This window comes from Cervus elaphus, chromosome 25 (assembly GCF_910594005.1).
Source record: "Cervus elaphus chromosome 25, mCerEla1.1, whole genome shotgun sequence".
NCBI classification, from domain to species: Eukaryota; Metazoa; Chordata; class Mammalia; order Artiodactyla; family Cervidae; genus Cervus; species Cervus elaphus.
This window is the reverse complement of record NC_057839.1, coordinates 42,090,126-42,116,688: the sequence shown is the minus strand read 5'-3', so window position 1 is coordinate 42,116,688 and position 26,563 is coordinate 42,090,126. Positions and strand designations below refer to the sequence as shown.

At 42.1% G+C, this 26,563-nt stretch overlaps 1 protein-coding gene across 3 annotated transcripts in view; it reads right to left on the bottom strand.

Annotated features, from left to right (window-relative positions):
• ADAMTS12 (ADAM metallopeptidase with thrombospondin type 1 motif 12) overlaps positions 1-26,563 on the bottom strand; it is a 378,754-nt gene that overhangs the window by 102,354 nt on the left and 249,837 nt on the right. For 2 of the 3 annotated variants that reach the window (XM_043887192.1, XM_043887194.1), the window contains exons 13-14: positions 18,541-18,674; positions 7,037-7,157 (exon numbers count right to left, since the gene is read on the bottom strand). In XM_043887192.1, coding sequence (XP_043743127.1) covers positions 7,037-7,157; positions 18,541-18,674 — 255 coding nt within the window. Of the gene's footprint in view, positions 1-7,036; positions 7,158-18,533; positions 18,675-26,563 lie in introns of all 3 variants that reach the window. The other variant, XM_043887193.1, reaches the window with a different exon arrangement.

Genomic DNA, 26,563 nt, shown 5'->3' with positions numbered 1-26,563 from the left:
AGGCCAAGATGTCATGGTTTCTGTGAGGAAAGATATTTTTCTCGCCTGGGAAAGACAGATCACTGTCTGAAGCCTGGCTTGATGGCAGTGACACCCTGGTGTCTGGTTCAGATTCAAACCTGCATTTGATCTGCTCACAAATCACAGTGAGGAAGAGCTACATATAATTGTATTCATCAGCTAGATCTTTGAGAATTAAACTGCTCTGGATTTGGAACTTCAGCCTCAATTATTTCAAAAGAGGGTATGAAGGGGCCTGGAGTCATGAACATACCATAAGCAACCATGATCCTCTTGTTACTGGGTTGGTTAAAAAGTTCATTCAGGTTTTTCCATAAGATCTTACAGAAAAATCTGAATGAATTTTTTGGCCAACCCAATGGAAACCAGTGGAAACAACAGAGGGAACAGACAGAGGCTTCCTGACTCTGAACACTTCCAGGGTAAAGGCCCACCATCCTGAGCCCAGGAGGGCTTTCAGCTCTTCTGATGGGAGAGCTTCTGTGTGAAGTGTCCATTCTCCCTACTCCTTCCAACTCAAGGTTTCCCGGAAAGTGTGACTTAGGACAGTTTCCAAGTAATGGTGTTATTTTGGTAAATATGTTTTCAAGAAAGCCATGTCCTCTCATCATCATCTCCTAACTTCTGCCTCCAATTCTGTCTCTGGGATGTTTTCTTATGTGATTCTCATCCCCTTCACATGAACTTCTTTAGTCCAGGCCCTCATCTCCTGGACCTGGGCTGATATCCCAGCACTGGGCTCTCCTACTCCAGGCAATTTTGTATGTCATTGGCAAACTAGTCTTTCTATGACACTGACCTCCTCATGTCATTTCACCTTCCTAAAATCATATAATGGCCCCGTATGTGCTGTGCTAAGACACTTCAGTCGTATCTGACTCTTTGCAACCCTATGGACTGTAGCCTGCCAGGTTCCTCTGTCCATGGGATTCTCCAGGCAAGAATACTAGAGCCGGTTGCCATCCCCTCTTCCAGGGAATCTTCCTGACCCAGGGATCAAACTAATGTTCTTACGTCTCCTTCATTGGCAGGCAGGTTCTTTACCACTAGCATCACCCTGGAAGCCCCAGAGTGGTCCCTATTCTCTCTTAAATCAATAGGAAATAAACTGAATATTGTGAGACAGCCTAGGAGCAACTTTGAGTCATGAAGCCATATCATTTCTTAAAAGCATCTCAAATCCTACTGCCCAGACTTGTATAGACCCTGCACTCAAAACTGAGGCCACAGCCCCGACCTGCGCTGTGAGTGCTCTTCATGGGCTCCGTTCATATTCATGATCACATTACTTTGTCACAGAGCCTAGAGGCCCCAAGCCAAAGTCCAGAATGTGCTTCATTTTGGAATTAAGATGGGAATTTAAGTTATAACTTTTGTCAATTCTGAACTCTATGTGAATTTAATCTTTTGACCATAAAGATCAGTGGCAGAACCTAGGGAGCTGCAGCCAGAAGAACCAAGCATATAAACACACAAAATCAATTCAGGATTGGATCCAGGGGGTCAGGTACACAATTTCAGGCAGCTGCTGGTTTTCCTCCATTCCAGGAATCTCTTCTTCTGAAGATATGAATGCTAGTAGCAAGAGTTTAAGAAGAGGGACATTCTGTGTGTTTCTTCTGCTCTCTAGACTCTAGACCTTTTTTTTAGCATGCTGAATTGTAGAAATGAAAAACTGTATGTAAGGTATATGAGACAGTGGAAATTGAATTAAGTATTGTGCCAAAAGACTATGTGCATCAAATCTACTCAATAGATATGCAAATGTAGTACTTAAAACATAAAATTAAAGGTGAACTTTATATGGTAACTGTTCTAGTTCCATAAAAAGATTTTAAACAAAAGTTGAGTATATTCTGGTTAGGACTAAATAAAGGAGGTAGGAATCAAGGCTAGTGGTTTGGCTCCTGAGTTAAGTGACAAAATTAGTCGTAGGAGAGTTCCAGGGTGTTCAGAGATAAGCCCAGGATTTGGGTTAGTGGTCAGAGGACCTGGCATTGGTGGGGTCAAGAGAAGCCAATAAAGGCCATAGGAGTCCAGACGGGTGGTTTTAGGAAGTCAATTGGATTAAGTGCAAGAAGTTAAAAAATGCCATGAAAGAGCTAGCTAATATTAAAGATCAAGGTAGGTGAGTATTACAGAATCAAGGAGATTAGGCAGCAGGAAATAAATCATGCTGAGGAACTGGACAACAAGGGGTCAGTGTCCTAGACCAAAGAGAATGGGCTGCAGGAGTTTGGGATGAAGGCCAAGGCTCTGGGGGGCAAGCCCAGGGTGTCCTTGGAAGAAGAGGGTTTAATATTCTCCCAACTTCCTTTCGAAACAGGCTCCTAATTTAAATCCTCCCTAAGAGCAAAATGTCACAGTGGATTCCTGGTGGTTTCATCACCCCGATAGTGTGAGGAAACAAGCAGTGGGAAGAGTCACCATCCTATTCATTATTCTGTCCCCCATGCCGAGCACTCAATAGGTGCTCAATTAAAGTTTCTCAAGTAATAGAGCAAGTGAGTGAATGAACAAATGAACCAAGGAGTTCCTGTATATCGTACAGTGTACTCTGGGCCTAAGTTCTTCAAACTGAAGACACTTTCCATCACAGTAACCAGGTGCTACACCTAGATGCCATTTTTTTTTCTCTTTCTCCATGAGAGGAAATAGAAGTTATTATGCAGGGTCTACAAGATGATAGCCCTTTTGTTCCCCAAGCATGGTCCTACTTAAAGGACTAGATGTCACCATCTAGTATGCAGCGTCAGATCTACTAAGCAGAGTTCCTCTTCTCAGAGAAAGATGGAAACTTAGCTGTTGGGACATTCCAGGGCAGCCATGAGTAAAGACACCTTCTCCAAAAAATTCTGCCCAACTTTAACACTTAGATACCAACAAACGATCAGCCTTGGTGCTGGGAATGGGGAAGAGAAAATACACCATGGAGGGTTGGACGGGGCCTCAGAAATGCCCCAGAGAAGTGGCTTCCCCAAGGTCAATGGCAATCTAGACCAGTAACCCAGTCTTTTTGCCTCTGAGCATACTTCAACTCCACATCATCCTCTCTGTTTCTTAGAAGCACTCACAAAAAATAAAGAAAAAGGCTTGACTAGTATTTCACGCCTCCATCATCAAGAGCAGCAGCAGCCAGGGAGGAGGAGGTATTGGGTATGACTGCCACGGACATCTCTATTGCAGACTTTTTCACCTATATTTCTACTGGAAAAAAAGCTGACAGCCAAAGTAAAGCAGGAAAAAAAAAGAGAAGAACTCAGGCAGAAGCCACGGATCAGTGTGGCCATGCAAGCTCTGAAGGATTTTTTAATCCTTGTGAGTGACTGAGCACATATTCTCGTTATTTCCTAGTCATGGAGATAATTTTGCCACAACAGCTAGTCTGCACCTGTTGCCCAAGTTCATTGCTTTTCAGGGTTGCCTGATGGCTTCTTACTTTCCTTAGAAGAAAGATACTGGATTTTCTTTCAAGGTCATGGTTAAGAACAGTGATGACAAGGCTCTGGGGATCTCATGCACAAGTCCTGGAATAACAAAGCCATCTTCAATCAATCAGCCCCATGTTGCAGCTATGAACACACACTTGTTCTGGGAATAATTCTCCAGAAGGGACTGTCACAAGCCACAGACTCTTGAAGGCAAATGGGACCCTCGTGACCAGCTTGCTGTCAACAACAGCAGCTCTGGGTGGAGAGACAAAGAGAAAAGAATACTTTAGAACATGCACAAAAAAAGGAAGGATTCAGAGATTTCCATCTTTGGGCTGGCTCACCAATGAGCCAACTCATTGAAAAAAGACCCTGATTCTGGGAAAGCTTGAAGGTAGGAAGAGAAGGGGATGACAGAGGGTGAGATGGTTGGATGGTATCATTGATTCAATGGACACAAGTCTGAGCAAACTACAGGAGATGGTGAAGGACAGGGAAGCTTGGCGTGCTGCAGTCCACAGGTTCACAAACAGTTGGACATGACTGAAGGAGTGAATAACAATCTTTTGGCTAGAAGCAGAAAGTGACTAAAACCTAATATTTTAATACTGGGTATGCAGTATTATAACAATATTTGTGCTATAAAAGAGTTACAACACTCCAGCAAAACCACAGGCTGGACATCTAGGAGAAAATACCTACTCAGATATTATGTCAACATAACTAGAGAATAAAGATTTGCCTCCTTTATTGTCAAAGGAATATAGAATCCACCCTATGAAAGATTTTTTTCACTGAAATTTACATGAGTAAATTGAATACCTACTATATATATATATATTCATATATATCCTTTGTGTTTGCTGATTTGGGGCTGGGTGGAGAAAAAGCCTGAAAGACAATTCAGCCTTCAGATTGCATTGTGTTAGAAAAAAAGGATACAATATAAGGTGCAAAAAGGGCAGCAACACAAGAGAGCATGTAAACAAGTACAGAAAACAACTAATACAGTGGGTGTCTTCCAGGAGAGGAACTTTCTCTTTTGATTTTGGCCTTTGCATACATCATCTTCCCCTCCAAAACAATCTGATTCCCTTTCACAAAATTTTCCATCACTGTTAGGCCTCACTCAGACTGGGAGTGGTGGTGGGGGCAGCCAGCTTCTTTACAACGTTTCTAGCTTTATCGGGCATGTAGCAAAAGTGGGTTCCGGCCAGTGTCCAGTGGGTATATGGAACACAGATCCCCAACTGGGTGCCGCAGAGTCCAGAATGAGTGCTTACTGGGTTCCTCTACTGTGCTGTGGGTGGCCGTGCCAGAGGGCTTTGAGAAAGCTGTCAGGGCAAAAACAGCATAAAGTTGACACACTCTCTGGATGCCAACAGCCATCAGAAAGCAGAAAGGCAATGGGGATAAAAATGCTCAGTGGTGGGCATACAGCCAGATGGGCTGCAGTTTCTGAGGTAGGTGTGGTAGCGGGAGGAAAACTCAAGATGTTTCTGGTTCGTTTTCCTCACCCCTAGGACACCAGGGCAGAGATGAGATCCCAGAACTAAAGCCTGACTTCCTAAGGACTTAAAAGGTTAAGCTGTAGAGATTTGAGAATGAAAACTCTGCTTTTCAAAGGAGTTACCAGAATGTTACGGAGAAAGTGAAAGCGAAAGTCACTCAGTCCTATCCGACTCTTTGCGACCCCATGGACTATACAGTCCATTGAATTCTCCAGGCCAGAATACTGGAGTGGGTAGCCTTTCTCTTCTCCAGGGCATCTTCCCAACTCAGGGATTGAACCCAGGTCTCCCACATTGCAGGTGGATTCTTTACCAGCTGAGCCACCAGGGAAGCCCAAGAATACTGGAGTGGGTAGCCTATCCCTTCTCCAGCAGATGTTCCCGACTCAGGAATTGAACCAGGGTCTCCTGCATTGCAGGCAGATTCTTTACCAACTGAGCTATCAGGGAAGCTCTGTTATGGAGAAGGAAATGACAACCCACTCCAGTATTCTTGCCTGGAAAATCCCATGGACAGAAGAGCCTGGTGGGCTACAGCCCAAAGGGTCACAAAGAGTTGGACACGACTGGGAGACTAAGCACACACACCATAATGTTAAGAGCATATCATGTCTGAGGCCACAAGAAAGAAATAAAACAGGATAAATAAAGGAATGCAATTTTAAGTCTGACTTCTACTAATCCAAGTAAATAAGGTCACATCTAAATAATGAAAATTATTTACATAACACCTTTGTAAAGACTGAATAAATATTAGCTATCACAGGACACTTGACCATACACTTAAGATAGATGGGTTGTCATTCACATCCTTACTAAAATGCAAAAGCTGTTTCATGCATAATAAAGCTATCAAATAGTAGACATGAAATATAATCCCGCAACCATAATTTGAAAGGGCAGGACAAGCATTTCACTTTACAATTTTACCTTACTGATTCAATAGTCAAAGATCAAAAAACGAGGATGGAAGTTAAATCTGGGTTATCCACTCTTATGTGCACTAGGGAACAACAGGTCAGTTAATGAAGAATCTCTTGGGCATACTTAGTCACTTCATCCCAGGTGGTAAGCATGTTTAGAAGGGAGGTGCCCCAGGATCCGACTTCTGCCCTGGGCGTCACCCCAGCCCCAGCACAGGGGTACCGTCCCCTCTCTACCTGGGTGGGGCACACTGGCCTCCCTACTCCCAGCACCTGCTTCCCTTGGAATCCAGAGAATCAACCACTGGACCCCTGACCTCCCCAGAGTAGCCTCAAGCAATGATTGATGAGAGCTGTTGTGTACTGTCTCAACTCCGTCGCTCCTATGCAGGGAAAATTCTGAAGTACAACAACTTCTATACTGGCTCCCATATAACGTAACTGGCTTAATGATACTCCCTTACCTGTCTGGTTATTTCTGGGGAGGAGCAAGGGGGATGAGCTCTCCAACCCCAAAGATTATTAGTAGCCTGAAGCTGTTAAAGGAAGAAATCTCAAAAAAGATAATCATGGGGAAGGAAGGGTGGGGTGTGGGTAAGGAGCACGTGTTAGCTGGGAGAAGCCACCTGGAGATACTTAAGGCACCACTGGGAGGGACCCTCTTATGGGGAGGGATTGGGAATAAGAGCAAATTGAAGTAACCCTGCCTTGCTTCTCCTCTGGTCCTAAAGCTACATCTTGATTCTTCTGCCTTTAAACCCACTGCTGGCTTCTCTGCCCTCAGTTATGGAACCTGTCCCATGTCTGCATCCTCCTCCACCAGCTTTTCATTCCCTTCTCTCCCTCAGGCCTCGGTCCACTGGCCCTCAGCCCTGGATCCTCTCCCAGGGATCACACTACTAAACCTGGTCCTGTGGGCAGCCACTCAGCCATCTTGGATCCCTAGTTCAATGTAATGCTTCCTGTAGTTGCTTAGTAATCAATCCCTTTTCTACAACTGCCAAGGAGTCTTTGTAGCCAAGGCTCTATCTATTTTGAATTCTGTGAAAGTTAACAATCTGCTTAAAAAGTTACAATCTGCTAAAAAAAATAGCACTCCATCTTGACCTTCATCCTCAGTCCCCTGCCACTGCAATTATTTGTTTATTACCAGATCCTTCTTTCTGCTTAAACATCTTCTTCACAGTCTGGCAGGCTGAGCCATCCCCAAGGCACACACCACAGCGGTCCTCCGTGGCGTTGGAGTCGATCTCATAATCGCAGCCGACCATCTACAGGGAAGAGAGGTTAAGGATGAGGGACATGGGCAGGAGATGCCACACCTGCCCTGGACCTCTGGCTCTTCTTCCCCCTTTACTCTGGACGAGATCAGGGCTGAAGGCCAGTACATGTGTTTTACACTTGTGTTACATGCAAAATGTACACACTAGTCATTGTTCCTATATCAGGTATTGACTACCGAGTTGGTGGCCAAGACAAATACTTGGTATCCAAGAAACAACTGGAAAGGGCCCTAAAACACTAACTCCCGTGGATTAGAACACAGAAATACTGAACACTGACTTGCACACGGCAGGTGGTAGTGGTGGTTTAGGCTCTGAGTCATGTCCGACTCCTGCAAGCCCAAGGATTGTAACCTACCAGGCTCCTCTGTCCATGGGATTCTCTAGGCAGGAATACTGGAGTGGGTTGCCATTTCCTCCTCCAGTACATGGCAGGGCTGTTCATTGCAGCACTGTTTATAATAGCCAGGACATGGAAGCAACCTAGATGCCCATCAGCAGAAGAATGGATAAGGAAGCTGTGGTACATATACACCGTGGAATATTACTCAGCCATTAAAAAGAATTCATTTGAATCAGTTCTAATGAGATGGGTGAAACTGGAGCCCATTATAGAGAGTGAAGTAAGCCAGAAAGATAAAGACCAATACAGTATACTAACACATATATATGGAATTTAGAAAGATGCTAATGATAACCCTATATGCAAAACAGAAAAAGAGACACAGATGTGCACAACAGACTTTTGGACTCTGTGGGAGAAGGCGAGGGTGGGATGTTTCGAGAGAACAGCATCGAAACATGTATATTATCTAGGGTGAAACAGATCACCAGCCCAGGTTGGATGCATGAGACAAGTGCTCGGGGCTGGTGCACTGGGAAGACCCAGAGGGACTGGGTAGAGAGGGAGGTGGGAGGGGGGATCGGGATGGGGAATACATGTAAATCCATGGCTGATTCATGTCAATGTTGGCAAAAACCACTACAATATTGTAAAGTAATTAGCCTCCAACTAATAAAAATGAATGGGAAAAAAAAAAGAATAAAGAATAGAAATGGAGTCTATAAAGAAACATTTCCTTTTCCTGGTGGTGACCAGGGCAATACTCAAAGCATCCACTGATGATAAAGGAAATACTGCTTTAGAGAAACAAGGTATACATTGAATGGGTCTGCAGTTTCCCCTGAGTGAGAAGCAAAATTAAAAACAGTTTCAAAAACAAAACAGTGAAAAACATCTTAGAATCAAGAGTCATTGGAGCAGCAAATCTCTTTCAGATGTGCAAACCTCACGCCCTCTCCTCTCTAATGAGATTCCCAGGGATGATGCAATGGCTATAGTCATCATCACCTACAGTCGGTCACTCACTCCCTTTACTTTCCTGGTTTCATGCTGAGACCACTCCAGTCCCACACAGGATGAGATCTCAGACATGCAGACCCACATCAGACTCTAGGGAGCCTCCTATGATCCCAGCCCCTATCACACTTACCGTATCCCAGCCATCCTGACCTCCTTCCTTCCAGCTCCACGGGAGAAACGGGTTGTTTCTCCCCTGAGCCAGGACTAATCTTGCTCATGTGCCTGGACCCGATCCCCTCTCAGTGTTCTGTCCATCGGTCCTTCTCAGCCATCACCCTTCCCTCTCCACTTGTTCCTTCTCTTCTGCTTACTGCCGGGAGCCAACACACGAGACCCTACCCATGACAAGGTCATGAGGGAGAAAACCTGACAGGCATGGCGGATCAGGTTTTCAGGAGTTTTGAAAAGGCCAGCTCAGGAGATTCCACCCATGACAAGGTCACGAGGAGAAAGCCTGACAGGCAAGGCAGATCAGGTTTTCAGGGATTCCGAAAAGCTGCCCCCGGCGCTCACCTTAAAGATGGTATCTGTCTTTCTGATGCCTGCCTCAATAGACTACTCCCTAATTTCTGTGACACAGGCAGAAGGCCTTCTCCGATCTCTTCCCAAATAAGAATCAATTTAGAACTTTAATCAATAAGTTTCCCAGGTGGTGGTATTTTATGAGATTATCCAGGGTGAAAGGAGTGTTTTAATTTAAACTCCTTTGCTGGTAGTTTGTTAGCCAAATGCATTTATGCCCTTGGTACTGATATGCATGACTGCTCATAATACCCTAATCATAAAACAGCATAAAGAACCTGGTCATATAAAGGCCCTAATAGACATAGAGCCTTTTTAGGGGGTGAAGGAGTCCTATTAGAAAACATAAGAAAAATTATTCTAAAAGTGGTTATTGGGTTAACATTTGCCTGCTGTGTTTTTACTCTTAATGTGCTAAGGTTGTGTTATGGAAACCATTGTTAATATAGTTAAAGATCTAGAAAAATAAGAGCTTAGCCCTAGTGTGGTAACAATGAGATGGTTGTTAATTGTCAGCCAGGAGTGCTAGGTAAAAGCTGCCTCACCAAAGTCGCAGAGTCAATGTGGGATAAACTTCTTAGATAAACTCAACTGACAACTTCTGCAGAAGGATTAATTTTTGTGTTAACAAGGTTATACTTCCACTCTGTACTGTTGCCCTATGAGACTGCTACCTTTCAGTTAAGGTCACCATAGAAACAGAAAATAGGTTTACATTCACCTGACTTGCATAAAATGTTAATAGGCCCCAAGGCCAGAAGATAATGTACAAGACCCTCATAAACAAAGAAGTATGCAGAAAACATCCTGGTTTCGTGAAGAACAAGCTGATGTAATGTTAAACTATCTTCCCCTTAGAAATGTACTAATTTAGGGTATAAAAGCTACGGTAAAAAATAAAGCATTGCCAGACCCTGCCAGACTCAGCTGCACCCCCTGTCTGGTCACTCTCTCACTCTCTCTCTCTCTTTCTCTCTTTCTCTCTCTCTCCCTCGAAGACTTGGCCCTATCAAGGCTGGTCTCACGTGTCCTCTCTGGCCGACGCCGTTCATCCTGAGGGTACCCCCTGGATCCTGCCGAGGCTAGACTCTGGCAGCTTACCAGTACAGCCACGTCTTTCCCATCCAATTCCCATACTGGAAAAGGAGAGTAATTAAACTTGGGGTGTTTGGTGGCATCAGATACCAAGAATGGTAACATTTCGATGGAAAGTCATGAAACACGTGAGCTTCCGCTGAAGTCCTTTGTCCCTGGCTCCTGTCTATGGCTTATATTCCTTAACCACATTTCAATGATAGAAAGAGGGAAAACCACACCTTATTCTCTTAGTGGGATTTTTCTTTTCTGTTTGGGAAGAAGAATTGTGCCCAAGTAGTTTTTTTCTCTCTCTCAAAGATAAGTTCCTTTCTTATTTTAAAGCCACCTTGAATCGACTGAAAGGAATAACCATTTAGGTCTTAAAATACACTCTCCCTCCACTAGCTAAATAGAGAATGAATGCCCACAGATAGAAAATAGCACCATTCCTCAGCTTAACCATCTCTGACTTTCTTTATGTTTGAAGATTGTGCCACTTGACCCAATTGGGAAAAACAAAATGCTAAGAGATTTTAAAAAAAACTCAATTACGCTAATCACAATGGAAAGGGAAGAAACAGTCTGGATATGTGCCTTCAGTGGCCATAGGTAAAATGCCAGCCCTTTACAATGATGTATTTATGTCAAGCTTGGTCATCCTCTAATAAGCTAAACTTTACACATCTGTCCCCAGGGACTTCATTTCTTCACTGATTTGGAACAAGCCAGGGAAACATACTTTGCAACATAATAAAGTGTTTCTAAAAATCTCTACCAAGAGGGGATGTATAAAAAATGTGAAGAGGGACTTCCCTGGTGGTCCAGTGATTAAGACTCTGAGTTTCCACTGTAGGGGCCATGGGTTAAATCCTTGGTTGGGGAACTAAGACCCTGCAAGCAGCATGAAGTGCCAAAAAATAGTGGCAAAATATGAAGAAAAAGGAAAGAAGTTCAGAAAAACAAACCCTTGAGTGCATCCTTCTCCTCCACCAACATCTGCCTGCATCCCTCGGGGGCAGGGGTGGGGAAGGAAACACCCCCGTCAGATGCTGACCCGGGGCACAGTGCGTGGTGCTCGCGGAGACTTCACCCTCTGCTCCTCCAGCAGCCGCGCACAGCGCGGTCAGCACTGAACTGAGCACAGAACCGAAGGCTTGGAAGGTGGAAGCCGGTCCTCCTGGCTACACAGAACCTGGAAGGCTCTCAGGGGAAAACGAACAGACGTCCCTCTCTTCCGTGCCCTGTGATCTGGCAACAGGGCTATGATAGATAATACTGTCTTTCTGCCTTCAGCAGATCAGAGAGGGCTTTGCTGCTGCTACCAATGTAACAACGACTTCAGGAAGGCTCTCCTCCCTGTGACTCTTAGGAGGGCAGACAGCCACCCCACAGGCTGCGTTTCTTTACAGAAGGAAATCACTCTAATTTCCTATCATTATTTCTTTAAAAAAAACCAGCTTTCTTGGGGATGCAGCTGATATATAAAATACTATACATATTTAATTTTATAATTTGGTGAGTTTGGACTCATACAAACACCTGTGAAACCATCGCCACAATGAAGGCAATAGACATATCCATCAGCTCCAAGAGTTTCCTTGTGTCCCTTTCGTGTGTGTGTGTGGTAAGAACACTTAATATGAGACCTACCCATTTCATAATTTTTAAGGGAACAATACAGTGTTGTTAACCACAGGCAATGTGTTGTATAGCAAAGCTCGAGCCACACTCATCTTGCGTAAGTGAAACTTCATGCTTATTGAACAGCAACTGTCCATTGTTCCCTCAGCAACCACTGTTCTCTTCTCTGCCTCAGTGAGTTTGGCTATTATAGGTTCTCCTATATGTGGAATCCTGTAGCATTTGTCCTTTTGCGATTGACCTGTTTCACTTCGCATAATTGTTCCTAGGTGCATTCATATTGCCAAAATGACAGAATTCACTTCTTTTCTAAAGTTGAACAATATTCTGTGATAGGCATATACCACATTTTCTTTATCCATTCATTTGTTGATGAACATCTGGGTTGTTTCCATCCATATCTTGACTAGTGTGAATAATGTCACTATGAGCTTGGGAGTACAAATGTCATTTCAATATCCTGATTTTATTCTTTTGGATATATACCTAGAATTGGAATTGCTAGGTCTGCGTGCTGCGATTCATGGGGTCGCAAAGAGTCAGACACGACTGAGCGACTGAACTGAACTGAATGGTAAAAATTAAATTTTAATCAAAAATTAAATATTTAAATTTAATTAAAGGTAAACATGTATTTAAGTATTTTAATTTAATCAAAATTAAATATTTAAATTTAATTAAAATGAAATATTATAGTTTAATTAAAACCAAATATTTCAATTTAATTAAAACTACATTATCTTTAATTTTTTGAGGAACTCCCATACAGTTTTCCATAGTGGCTGCATCACTGTACATTCCCACCAACAGTGCACAGGATTCCAATTTCTCCACATCCACACCAATACTATCTTATGTGTGTTGGTAACAGCCATCCTAACAGTTGTGAGGTGATATCTCATGAGTTTCACTTGTATTTCTCTATGTTTAATGATGTTGAGCACCTTTTCATGTATCTGTTGTTCATTTGCATATCTTTGGAGAAATGTCTATTCAAGTCTTTTGTTCATTTTTAAATCAGGTTATCTATTTTTCTGCCATTGAATTGTAGGAGTTTCTCATATGTTTTAGACATTAACTTCTTATTGTATATATAGTATGCACATTTTTCTCCCATACTCTAGGTTACCTCTTTACTCTGATGGCTATTTCCTTTCCTGTGCAGAAGTGTATCACCAATTCTTGACCCTGTCATCTGAACTGAAGAGTATCCTATCTTGAGTATTACATAGAGAAATCAGGTCCCAGTCTTTTACTGGGGCTTTTACCCCTATGTAAGTGAATAAGTGGAGAAGGCAATGGCACCCCACTCCAGTCCTCTTGCCTGGAAAATCCCATGGATGGAGGAGCCTGGTAGGCTGCAGTCCACGGGGTCACTAAGAGTTGGACACGACTGAGCGACTTCACTTTCACTTTTCACTTTCATGCGCTAGAGAAGGAAATGGTAACCCACTCCAGTGTTCTTGCCTGGAGAATCCCAGGGACGGGGGAGCCTGGTGGGCTGCTGTCTATGGGGTTGCACAGAGTCGGACATGACTGAAGCAACTTAGCAGCAGCAGCAGCAAGTGAATAAGTAATGTATTTTCTTACCTAATTCTCATTTTTTCATCATGAGTTAACACTGTTTTACTTAGGAAATTCTCATATAACTGAGGACTGAAATACCAACTGGTGCCTTGACCTAATCCACTGAGAATGTCATTATTTCTTTCTGCAGTCCCTTGGCAAAGGCAGAGACTGGAAGAATGCCTAGTGCCAAGATGAGATTCTTTCCTAGCCAATGGAACTTTAGTGTGATGATAGGGCCAGTTATGCTTAACTGAGAACAGGTAAGTGACATTATCCTTTAACAAATGGGACAGCAGCAATAATGCTTTCCTCACCATAACATTGAGGGCCAGGAGCCTGGATCTGGTCTTCTGGAGAGATATTTGGCTCAGAGAAATTGACACCTGGGTGTTCAGCCAATCACTGAGTTGGCCAAAATGCCCACGAAAGAGAACAAAGAGGAGTAGAAAGATTGTGAGAGCAATGAGAAAGGAAGCTGACTTAGGACAGGTAGGAAGACTGTCAGGTAAGGCTGGGGACTCAGCTGGGGTTAAAGACATTGATTTATAAGGGCACAAATTCACCAAGTTGAATTATTATTTTAAGAAGTGTACAGTAGGCTTATTATAAGAGCAAAAATCATTATGGTGGGTTGATCAGAATCAGGATCCTGGGGTGAGAGGCTGATGGATGGCTAAGAGAAGACTAGGGGATGGTTGATGTGATAGTTCAAGGCATCAAGGCTGTTCGGGAAGGAAATTAAGCCAAAGCTGTACTGACTGGGAGAAAAGGGAAGAGCAAAGAACAGAAAGTCAGAGAGCTGGTTACCGAGAGAAAGGGTGAGCGAGCTGGAAGGCTGGTATCCTGTCTTAGGACAGCAGGTAAGACTGCAGCAGTGGGACACTGGGAAAAGGGGTGGGAATATCTGTTCATATATTTAAAAGCTTATTGCGTGTCATATCTGTGATTCAAAATAGATGACATCCTGAAAAGTCATTGTTTAAATTTGTATCTGTGATAAATAAGCTTAGAAGTTCAGAGAATAGAAAGGCCAGAGATAAACCCATGCATTTATGGTCAGTTAATGTGACAAAGGAGGCAAGAATATGCAATGGGAAAAAGATTCTTCAATAAGTGGTGCTGAGAAAACTGGACAGCTACATGTAAAAGAGTGAAATTAGAACATTCTCTAATATCATATACAAAAATAAACTCAATATGAATTAAAGACCTAAATGTAAGACTGGATACTCAAAAACTCTGAGAGGAAAATACAGGCAGAACACTCTTTGACATAAATCACAGCAATATTATTTTGGATCCTTCTCCTAGAGTAATGGAAACAAGAGCAAAAATAAACAAATGGGACCATATTAAACTTAAAAGCTTTTGCAAAACCATAAAGAAAATGAAAAGACAACCTATGGAATGGGAAAAAATATTAGTAAATGAGGCAACTGACAAGGGATTAATTTTCAAAATAAGCAAACAGCTTATACAGCTCAACAGCAAAATAAATAAATAGAAGACCTAAATAGACATTTCTTGAAGAAGATAAACTGATAAGTACATGAAAATACACTCAATGTCACTAATTAGCCAGATGCAAATCAAAACTACAAGTGAGGCATCACCTTACACTGGTCAAAATGGCCATCACTGAAAAGCCTACAAATAATAAATGCTGGAGTGGGTGTGGAGAAAAGGTAACCATCCTACATCATTGGTGGGAATGTAAACTGGTGCAGCCACCTTGGAGAATACTATAGAGGTTCCTTAAAAAGCTAAAAGCAGAGTTGCCAAATGATCCAATAATCCTATTCTTGGGCATATACCCAAAAAAACTCTAACTCAAAAAGACACATGCACCCCAGTATTCACAGCAACACTATTTATAGTAGTTAATGTGTGGAAGCAACCTACAGTGGATAAGAATCTGAAAAAAATATATATATATAATATATATAAATATATATAAATATATATATATATATATGTCTATATATATATATTCCCTGGTAACTCAGCTGGTAAAGAATCCTCCCACAATACAGGAGACCCCAGTTTGATTCCTGGGTCCGGAAGGTCCCCTGGGGAAGGCATAGGCTACTGATTCCCGTATTCTTGGGCTTCCCTAATGGCTCAGACAGTATCTACCTGCAGTGCAGGAGACCTGGGTTCAATCCCTGGGTTGGGAAGATCCCCTGGAGGAGGGCATGACAACCCACTCCAGTATTCTTGTCTGGAGAATCCCCATGAACAGAGGAACCTGACAGGTTACAGCCCATGGGGTCGCAAAGAGTTGGACATGACTGAACAACTATGCATAGCACAGCACAGCCTACTGAATTACTTTGCTGAATATTTGAAACACTGTAAATCAACTATACTTCAATAAAAAGTAAATTACATAAAAAGAAAGAAAAATACCAAGTTACCTAGGGAGAGATATTAGCCCAGGCCTATACTTCATATAAGATTGAACAGCAGAAGAAAGAAGAGCAATGTTTACAAAATTTAGGGGGAAATTTTGTAAAGAAAGGGGAAAGAAGAAAGGGAAAGAATAAAAGCAAAATTATAAAATTTTATTTTATAAAATAAAATTTATACATATTTTTAAATGAGAAAGAACTCTGAGGACGCTGTATCCATTAATGCTTTCAAAAAATCTAGCAGAAGATGGGTGTAAATCCTCCCCAAAAAAGGACAGGAGAAAATAATTTGACTGCAAATACCACTTTACTTAAAATCTTAGCCTTGTGTAGATACAGAGGGTAAATGAAATAGTAGAAAAAAAATCAATAAATAGAAAAAAAATTCCCTTGACAACAAAATCTGCAAATCTAACATGCCAAAATGGTGGCAAGTATTATAATTTCAAAACAGCTAAATATATGAGTATAAGCAACTCTAGCAGGTATTTATATGACCATAAGCAAACATTTTCATATACACAAAGATGAATCAGACACCATATAAATTTTTTTCTAATGGCATAACTTTTTCTTTCAATACATGTTCAATTCCCTTTGGAAAAAACTGTAGTAAGTGAATAAGAAGACTAACAAAAAATGAAAATAACTACAATCTGGATCTTTAAAAGATAAATTGCATTTAGGCTATTAAGGTAAATTTGATTTGACATAATTTCTCAGCTTAAAAACTTAGCTCAGTGTGGTATAGACAGAAAGTGAGTAATTAATGTTTCTAAAAGGCCTTAACTGGTTTCCAGAAATAAAAAAGCAAGCTGAGAGAATCTGACTTATTCTATTAAGCTGATTTAATTGGCTTCAAGAGAGATACCCAACACCCCTTATGTTTCCGTTGAAACTACTTGCTTTTTTCCATCACAAGCTAAAGACAGTCTCTATACAGGCAAAGGTATTTAGGTCTAAAAGATAATTTTAGCATCACATTCATTTCTTGATGACTAAAGTTCTCAGCTCTAACAGCATATGGCAATCATCTGAGGAGTCTTAAAAATACCAATGCCTAGTCTCCACATCCAGGCAATTCTGAATTAATAGGGTGGCGATAGAGTCAGCCATCAGTAGGGTTTTTAAAAGCTCTCCAGCTGATTCTAATTGGCAGCCAGGCCTGAGAACCACTGTAGTAAATGGCCATGGGGCTGCTGGGGCCTAAATTAGCGAAACTTTTTCCCACTCTGGGGAACAGACCTGACCTAAAATATATTAATTATTTTTGACTCTTTGTAGATATAATGGCAATTAGTGTGTCAGGAAGAGAATTTTGCCTGAGTTCGTTCTAATTTAGAGTCTGATTGTGACCTGCTGTTAGCTCACTTAGTCCTGGGAATCATATATTGCCTCCCCGTGCCTTGGTCAGGACTGGAATAAGTCCATCAGCAACTGCAGGGTGATAAATTCACCCTCCCAGGGTGCTAAACATTGATGGCCAAGATCTTCTCATGGTGATAACTCAGTCCAGTGGAAAAACTGTGACGATAACTTGCAAAAATGAGTAAAATATATTAAGAGTTTTTGGTGTGCCGTGGGCTCTGTTAAGGGCTTTACATTTAGATTAAACCTCATTTGATCTAAGAAGATATGTTAATATCTCAATTCTGTGAAAGATAACTGAGTCTTAAAAAGATGTAGAGTTACACAGCTTGGAAATAGTGGTATTGGGTTCATATTCTAGACCCTAAGAACTAAGCCATTATGCTTTACTAATAGTTAATTATTTTTATATAGCTTTTCTTTCATTGATTAAAAACACCTTCTTTTTATTTGTTTTTGGCCGTGGTGCACGGCATGTAGGATCTTAGTTCCCTGACCAGGGATCAAACCTGTTCCCCCAGCTGTGGAAGCACTGAGTCTTAATCACGGGACCATCAGGGAAGTTCACAAAAAACCTCCTCTTTAAACTGAGGTTTATGCCCAAGTACTGGATCTCAAAGCTTGTTTCTTAGTTCTTTGCAAAATAGACTGTAAGCAATGGGAGAAATTCCTCAGTGGTTGTACATGTAAAGGCATTAAAAAATCAGTTTGGTCACTAGGTCATGTCCGACTACTTGTGACCCCATGGACTGCAGCACGCCAGGCTGCCCTGTCCATCACCAACTCCCAGAGCTTGCTCTAACCCATATCCATTGAGTTGGTGATGCCAAGTTTGATTAAAAATCAGACCCAAGTAATTTATATAAAGGCAAGAGTTTCCTAATGGAGTCAATGTGAAAAGTTAAACTGATATCAGAAGACCTGCTTTATAATTATCTGTCATGCCATCTCTCTTCCTAAGGTGATCATGTTGGTGATCAAGGTGAATTAAATATCAAAATGCTTTGTGAAAAACACTATATGATTATTTATTAGTTTTTCCTCAAATTTACTGTTGGCAAGTAACCAGTGAGTAATTCAAAGCCACTGAAATAATCTGAGTTGCCTTTTCCTAATAATTCCTCCAAAGAATCATTCCTCTAAAGGATAATTTGATTCTTCTTCAATTTGACTCAGCTCCATGCCTGAAATATCACAGAGTGCATCAACAGCTCAAGAAATGAAGACAACAGCAGGAGGACATTTGGTTTCTAACTGTGACCTTGATGAACACTGAAAAGTCTTGTCTCACAGACTGTATAAAAATACCAGTCCACATGCAAATACCACAAAAGCAAAAGATTAAAACATCTAACTTTCCAAATTAATAAAAAAAATCACAATTTTATAAAGTTGTAGATTAAGGAAACATACCCAATACCTTACACATGCCATTAATACAGACATTTCTGCTGTTGCCGCCTTCAAAGCAAGGGGTACCATCAATGACAGCATCCAGCATTTTCTCGGAAAAGTGGCCGTCGATGGGTCGGCAGTAGAGCTCACAAGGGCGTGCTGAAGTGAAAAAGAGACAAATTCTCGCGAGTTAGCTTCCCAGCTCAGCACCCTTCCCCCAGGATTTGTACACAGGACCCCCAGGTGTCATCAATCTGGAGATTCCCATCTTCCACCTTTCTATGACACATGCTGTAATGGGGACTTCTTTCTTTTAAAGAGGTTTACAACAAATTAAATTGGGAAGACTGCTTTAAAATGCTGTCTCTTATTACAAATGAGGAGACCTTTCAACCCAATGTTGAACTGAGCTTCTAAAAATAAGGTACGGAGTATCTGGGGTTAACCTAGAAAATAAGTAATAGAAACCAGAGATGCAAGACTCCAGACAAGCATGATGCTTGCCTATTGTTTGCAGCAAGGTAAGCAGACCACCACGGGAGATGCTTCCATGGGGGCCAGCTCATTCCTAATACCACTGCCACTATCATAAACCAAACCAACAAATATTCTCCCTTACTCTCTTCAAGAAGTCCTTGGACACAGGTTTATAACCACAGAGAAACAAAAGATCTGTGTTTTGTCCACAGCAGAAGCCACCCTGCTTATCACAGTGGTCTCTCCCACCATGCTAGGTCCTGCACTGAATCCATTCTAAGGTTCAATTTTCTGTTCCCTTGTGAATGAAGATGGGTGGTTTCCCACAGACAACTTTTCTAAAGATTTATTTAATAAAATCCATATCTATTTGTAAGTACTCAGAATAACCAGAAAAGGAGATAACTTTCAAAACATAAATTGCCTTAAAAATTTTAATAGGTAATACATGTACATGCATGCATGCTAAGTCGCTTCAGTTGTGTCCAACTCTTTGCCGTTCTATGGATTGTAGACTGCCAGGCTCCTTTGCCTATGGGATTCTCCAGACAAGAATACTGGAGTAGGTTGCCATGCCCTCCTCCAGGGGATCTTCCATGACCCAAGGATCGAATCCGTGTTTCTAAGGTCTCCTGCATTGGCAGCCAGGTTATTTACCACTAGGGACATCTAGCAAGCCCAATATTTGTAAATAATAAGAATTCAAATAGTAATTTTCTTTGAATATTATGTCTTGTTTTTTTTTTAAGTGAAAAATCTAAGATTATCCCCTTCAGAAATGTCCTTTTGGGGTCTCTTCTGGGTCTGTTTACTGGGGAAAGGACTGTTAATTTCTTGGTGTTGTGACCAGCTGAGGGCTTGATGAGACCAGCCATAAGTCCATTTGCCATGAACACACCTCAGTGTGGATGGGCCCCAAATGCAAGCCAGTGTCACAGTTCTAGGTACGGGTACTCAGGGATGTCATGATCCATGTGGTAAAGAAATAAAAATGTACAAGTTACACAAATCTAACTATGAGCAAAACTCAAACATGGAAAAGGGAGAAATTTGAGTCAGAGCTTCTAAAGCATCTGCTCAAAACTTCAAGGAGAAAGGTAAAAGTGAATAAAGAATACCAACTGATTTTATATAAAGTGCAGTAGATAAGTTGTCTGAGGATACGAATGAAGTTAACATGAGTTGGAGAGATCACTCCAGAAAGCGCCAACAGCAGAGGACCAGCAGACTCCAGGAGCAATGCATAAGCCAGGGGTACTGTAAATCTTCATACCTGGCAGCATGATTAGCTCTGTCACTGCCTGAGCTGGAACAGAAGTGCTTGGAGGAGCCGCCTGGGAGCAATTCTGCTCTTTCAGAGATAAGAGCATCCACCCAGGTGTGCTGGGTCCAAGTGTGCTGGGAAGCAACTCAGGAAATATCAGGCTGTCAAGCGGAAGGATGGAGGCAGGGGAAGCACTTTTACATGAGGCTTTGATTTGAGCTTTAGAATTTAGATTTGAGATTTTTGTATTGATATTGGGACACATTAAGCCCAAAGAGAAAGCACCCCTGAATTATTGTAGAGCTTTTCTAAAGGAATTATCTGTTCCAGCCTGCTGGGGAGGGCTGGGACTAGAGGTGCCTAAACTGAAAAGTGAAAGTGAAAGTCACTCAGTCATGTCCGACTCTTCGTGACCCCATGGACTATACAGTTCATGGAATTCTCCAGGCCTGAATATTGGAGTGGGTAGCCGTTCCCTTCTCCAGGGGGTCTTCCCAACTCCGGGATCAAACCCAGGTCTTCCACATTGCAGGTGGATTCTTTACCAGCTGAGCCACTAGGGAAGCCCAGAGGTGCCTAAGGGTGCAAATTTTAAGAAAACACTCACTCTCAGGGCTGTAAAAATGGATCCTTGCAGCCAGTAAAACCCCCATCCAAAGGCATTTTGAACTCCAAAGTGGTGAAGTTCCAATGTTTGCCTTGGTTATATTCCCTCTGGGCTTGTGCTGTTTGACTCACTTTCTGAAGGATAAAACTATTCAGAGATTTGGTGGGTGTTACTTATTTAGTGAGTTAACAGGAATTTTTGCTTGTTAAAATAACAGCCAGTGTATTACCTGAACATTATTTACCAGATCTTCTTGTGCTTTGCAGTCATTACGTTATCTCATTCTAACAATCACAATCACCCTAGGATGTTAGTTCTCTTATTATCTTCATTTAGAAGAGAAAATTTTAGGCCCAGAGAGATTAAGTGTTCCAAGAGCTCACAGTATGTGGGACACAGTAAAAGCTGATAGTTCAGCTTAGCACTCACTCTATTAGCCCCTAACCTACACACACAGAATTATTTTTAGCAAAAAAGAAATGCTTTAATGAGACCTTTAAAGTAACCACTTTTTTTGCTCTTAGACAATGCATTTATTCACAGATCACATCTGAGAAACAAACTTGGCAGAATACTCACTGGACTCCGTTTTAAAAATCTTTCATGGGTCTTAAATATGGTGAGAATCACTAGCCTCTAGAATCATGACTTCTACAGAGGGCAGAGACATAAAAATTCATGAAGGTCTAATATTACCTTGAGAAAGTTACTTACTCTTTCTGTGACTCAGTTCCTCATCTGAAAATTGGGGATAATGATATCTACTTTCAGGATAAATATGAAGACTAAGGCAGAGATTGTATGTAAAGCACTCAGCGTGGTACCTGGTATACATTAAGTGTTTAACAAATGACAGCTTCATGGTTGTTGATTTCACCTCCTCATCATGACCTGGTGAATTCTGAAGGTCTTTGCCCTATAAGCTATGTATTTATTATTCCAATCCTCTTTCAGAACAGTCAAAAGACCTGTGTTTGTAATGCTGGCTCAAATTCTCTTTCCCACACATACACAAATCTTTCTTGAAATATCCTCTTCTCCTTCAGATTATTCCATGATGCCATTTCTAATCAATTCTGCACTGATTTCATGCTTTGATTTACTATTTGCTAAAGAATGGCTGTCTTGTCAATTTAGTAGAAAGAATTCTGCACCCTGTTGGGTCAGTAGGTGGCCCCATGACGTTCCTTTTCTGTGACTGTGGACCCAGTTCAAAGCTCTTCCACCTCCACAATACCTGTTGAGGTCTCCACAGCTCTGTGCTTCTAAGACTACAGATTTTACAATCCCCTTAACCAGACTGCGGTGTCCTCAAGAGCACTGCAGGCCTCTGCGCATTGATCAGCTACTACTGCCAAGCACGCTGTGAGAAAGAGGAGCCAGGACATGCTGGCAAGGGCCGAAAGGCATAGGAGGAGCAGAAGTAAGCATGACCTGGGAGTCTCTCCTCCACGCGATCTTTGGAGTTAGACTCATAGGGGTTTAAATCCCAGCCCTGATGCTTCCATCTTGCCCAGGGCCTTCTTGCTCTTTGCATGGAAGGACTGACAGAGGATAACACCCGGAAACCTGAAATAAGGTATCTGGCATACAGCAGTTGTTTTAATGTGATTACCATTAACCTTTCCCAGTGAATACTAGTAGATTATGACACTCAGAAAAGGCTCTTAACCCATGAGTACTTAGTAACAGCCATGGCAGTGATCAACACTGTTAGGGAAAAACTTGTGGACAGAGTGGCAGAAAGATCGACTCCATCCTGAGAGATCATCCACTCAGTCATAAAAATGAGCCTTGAGGGGCTTCCCTGGTGGTCCAGTGGCTAAGATTTCACCTGCCAATGCAGGGGACATGGGTTTGATCTCTGATCTGGGAAGATCCCCACACCCTGGTCAACCGAGCCCAGGCGCCACAACTACTGAGGGCTGCATGCCTTAGAGTCTGTGCTCAGCAACAGGAGAAGTCACCGCAGTGAGAAGCCCGCCAATGTAACAAAGAGTAGCACTCCCCTCTCTGCAACTAGAGAAAGCCCGCATAGCAGCAAAGACCCAGCACAACCAAAAGCAATTTTTAAAACTATATATTAAAAAATGAACCTTGAACTTAGCGACAGGGGTCAAGGATGTTCATGGCAGCTGTTTATCCAGGAAGAAACAGACACATCAATTAAGCTTCATTTACATAACGGAAGGCTAATGCAGTCACTAAGAGGAATAAAGTAATAGTGTTCCACTACATGAGTGAGTAAGTCGCAGAACTGGCAAAATATGAGTCCATTTGTGTGTAAACGGAAATCTGCTGTTAACAATACTTGCCTCTGACGAATAAGTGTGCTGGGCTAAGAAGAATTCATTTTTATTTCATTTTATTATATACACTTGCATTTTTAAATAAGAAGCATACATTTCTTTTATAAATAATATCTTGACCCTCAATCAAGACAATGGAGGAGGTCTCATTCCATGAAGAAATGCCCTCATTTCAAGACTTCCTTTCATCTTCCTTCTGTGATACTGGATTAGCATATTCTTTGCGGTTAGACAGGCTAACTGAAGTACACTGCAAGGAAGAAACACAGATTTCTATGGAACCTAAGCACAGTGGCCTATGGAGTCTTAGGGTTTCCATGGTGGCTTAGTGGTAAAGAATCTGCTTGTGATGCAAGAGTTGTAGGCGATAAGGGTTCGATCCATGGGTAAGAAAGATCCTCTGGAGAAGGAAATGGCAACCCACTCCAGTATTCTTGCCTGGGAAATCCCATGGACAGAGGAGCCTGGAGGGCTACAGCAAAGAGTTGGACAGCTGAGCATGCACTATGGAGTCTAAGAATACCTAGTAAATAATCTGTGCTAAAAGCAAGGGCAAAGCACAGACCCACTGCTGTGACCCCCAGAACCTGCACACCTATGCCCCACCGGCGTGCCCAAGGCCAGAAGGAACCTGTACTTGAAAGCAGCCATTGTGAATTTAAGGTTCCGGGTTCTGAGGCAGTTTTCAAGGCAGCCCTGGAGTCCTTTCTCCCTGCCCTTTCCTCTGGCCTCTGTCTTTCACGGTGTTCTGAGTAATGTCATCAGGTGGGCCTGTGACACAGGGCCCTACATAAGGGGGTAAGAGGAGCAATTAGTTCTCCAAGGTCACCACAACTATCAGAGAGTCTGTACCAGACACCAAACTCACTACTTCCACAATATCCACAGAGTGGAGTGTCTTACCACCTCATCTTTCCTCACACATCCTTTTCGTCCACTCATGTGGTATTTCCCCTCCAGCTTTTCCATGCATTTACAGTTCAGCTGAGTGAAAACTCTAAAACTAATGGGCTGTTGAGCTCTGCCCTCACGCTGTCTGATTAATCCTCTCAAAGGAAGCTGAGGGAACTGAATGTACTCTCTGAATTGAAGGCTGCATTTTCAATTCTGCTGAAACAGGGCAGTCCAACATTTTTGGATAATGATCTTCAGAAGTGATCATTAGAAATGAAACTAAAACTTGCTAAGAGGGATACACATGACTTCTTAGGTCAAGGAAAAGTTTGCAGGCATCTCACGTTTCGTCAGTAGGTTGCAATTTGAATTTCGCCATTTAAAAAGTGTTTTCATAGTTAATGTTTAGGCTACAGAGTGTAGCCTGGGCTAACTCTTGGCTCTATTGTATAGTCTGAATTTAAGAAGTTATTTATTCTCTAAATCTATTAGCATATCCATAAAAATTAGGTCAAAAAACTTAAATTTCCACATAGGATTTTCTTATGGAGTTAAAATTAAGAAAATGCATATAAAGTGTTGAGTGGGGATGGGGAATAAGTGTAAATCTATGGCTGATTCATATCAATGTATGACAAAACCCACTGAAATGTTGTGAAGTAATTAGCCTCCAACTAATAAAAAAATTAAAAAAAAAAATAAAGTGTTGAGTGAAGTATGTGTACAGAACAAATAATGATATGAGTTTAATATAAGCTGTTCTCATTGAAAGAAAGTGTTAGTTGCTCAGTCGTGTCTGAGTCATTGTGACCCCATGGACTACAGCCCGCCAGGCTCCTCTGTCCATGGAATTCTCCAGGTAAGAATACTGGAGTGGGTAGCCACTCTCTTCTTCAGGGAATCTTCCCTGAGGCAGGGACTGAACCTGGGTCTCCTGCATTTCAGGCAGATTCTTTACCGACTGAGCCACCAGGGAAGCCATCTGTTCTCATTATCAGGCAGTGATAAGTTTTTCTGTAAAGTAGCAAAAAAATGTGCTGCCTTGTTTTTAAAGGCATCAGTTTATTTTCCCCACATAACAGAAATTTGGGGGCTATCCTCCTTCTGTCTTCCTCTTGGCTGTCTGAGTGTGGTTGCAATAGGGCAGGCAGCAAGAGAAGAGTGAAAGGCAGAAAGATGGGATTGGGGCTCAGGGCAGCTGCATCAAAACCATTAAAACCCTTCTCAGAGGCCTGACCCAGTGAGGCTGCCCTCTTTATCTCTTTGGCTGAAATTGGGGCTCCTAGAAATACAGATTAGCCAGTCTTCTACTTTTCCCTTTTCAATTGTAGAGGAAAGTGAAGGGGAGGTGGGCTGTGAATGGTTTTGAGGTGTCCACAAACATCATTCTTATTATGCCATCATTTTCCCTCCTGAAGCCACAGATTCCTAGTTTGTGAAATGAGAGGCATCTGGCTAGAAGATCTCCTGGGATGCTCACCACACTGACATTCTCATTTAAACACTGGGTCTTCATTGCCATGAATGAGCTTTCTGTCTTGCGGCAGCTACTCTCTAGTTGCAGTGCGCGGGCTTGTCATTGCCGTGGCATCTCTTGTTGTGGCACGCGGGGCTCAGTGGTTGGTGCATGACCCACTGTGGCAACTCTGAAGGTCCTTCCAGCTGTAGAGCTCCCCATGGGGGTGGAGAAGCCCTCAGTGAGACCGCACTGTAGCCCGGGTTCTGTCCCTGCCTGACCCCCTTTCCTTCCCTCTTCTTCTGCACCTGTTGAACTTCTTACATGCTAGTATCCGTCTCAGAATCTGTTTCCTAAGGAATGTAACTGCAACAATTAAAGATGTTCCTGAAAGATCATCTTTCAGGAGGTGCAGACTGAGGTCCGACCTCATGTCAGATCCTCCACATTGGCTGGAAACCTCACTGGCAGCAAGCATTACTAGGGCTGAGATATTTAGAAGCAACGGCTAAAAAATTAGCCTTAATGAGGAGCTATTTGGAGGTGCTGAGAAAAACATCCAAAAAAAGGAATAGAGATTCCAAGAAAGTGATAGCACCAAGATAAGGTCTTGGCCATCCCCTAATAGAAGATGAAGGACATAAACATATCTGATTAACATGGGCTAATCAAGTCCCTAAGAATTTACAGAAATTAGTGTTAAGTATCTCAGTTTCTTAAACAGACTTTATTCTTCAATTCCACCTCCATTATATAAGACACTATAACCCTGACTAAGTTGCTGTCCTCTCTGTGATGAAGTTTCTTCACCTCTGGAGGATGGGGATGAGGGTCAGTGAAAAAACATATAGCCACAGCTCTTCATGTTGGTGCTTCCACGAATGTGATCAAGGGGATTTTGGCTGCCTTTTTTTTTTTTTTCCCCGCCAGGAGAATTGGTAAAGAAAATGCCCATGTTGGAAAGTAAGTTGACCTAAATTAGTACTTTTCAAACCCTTTAGGCAGAAGAATTATTTTTCTTTTTTCAAATAAGATCTTGCA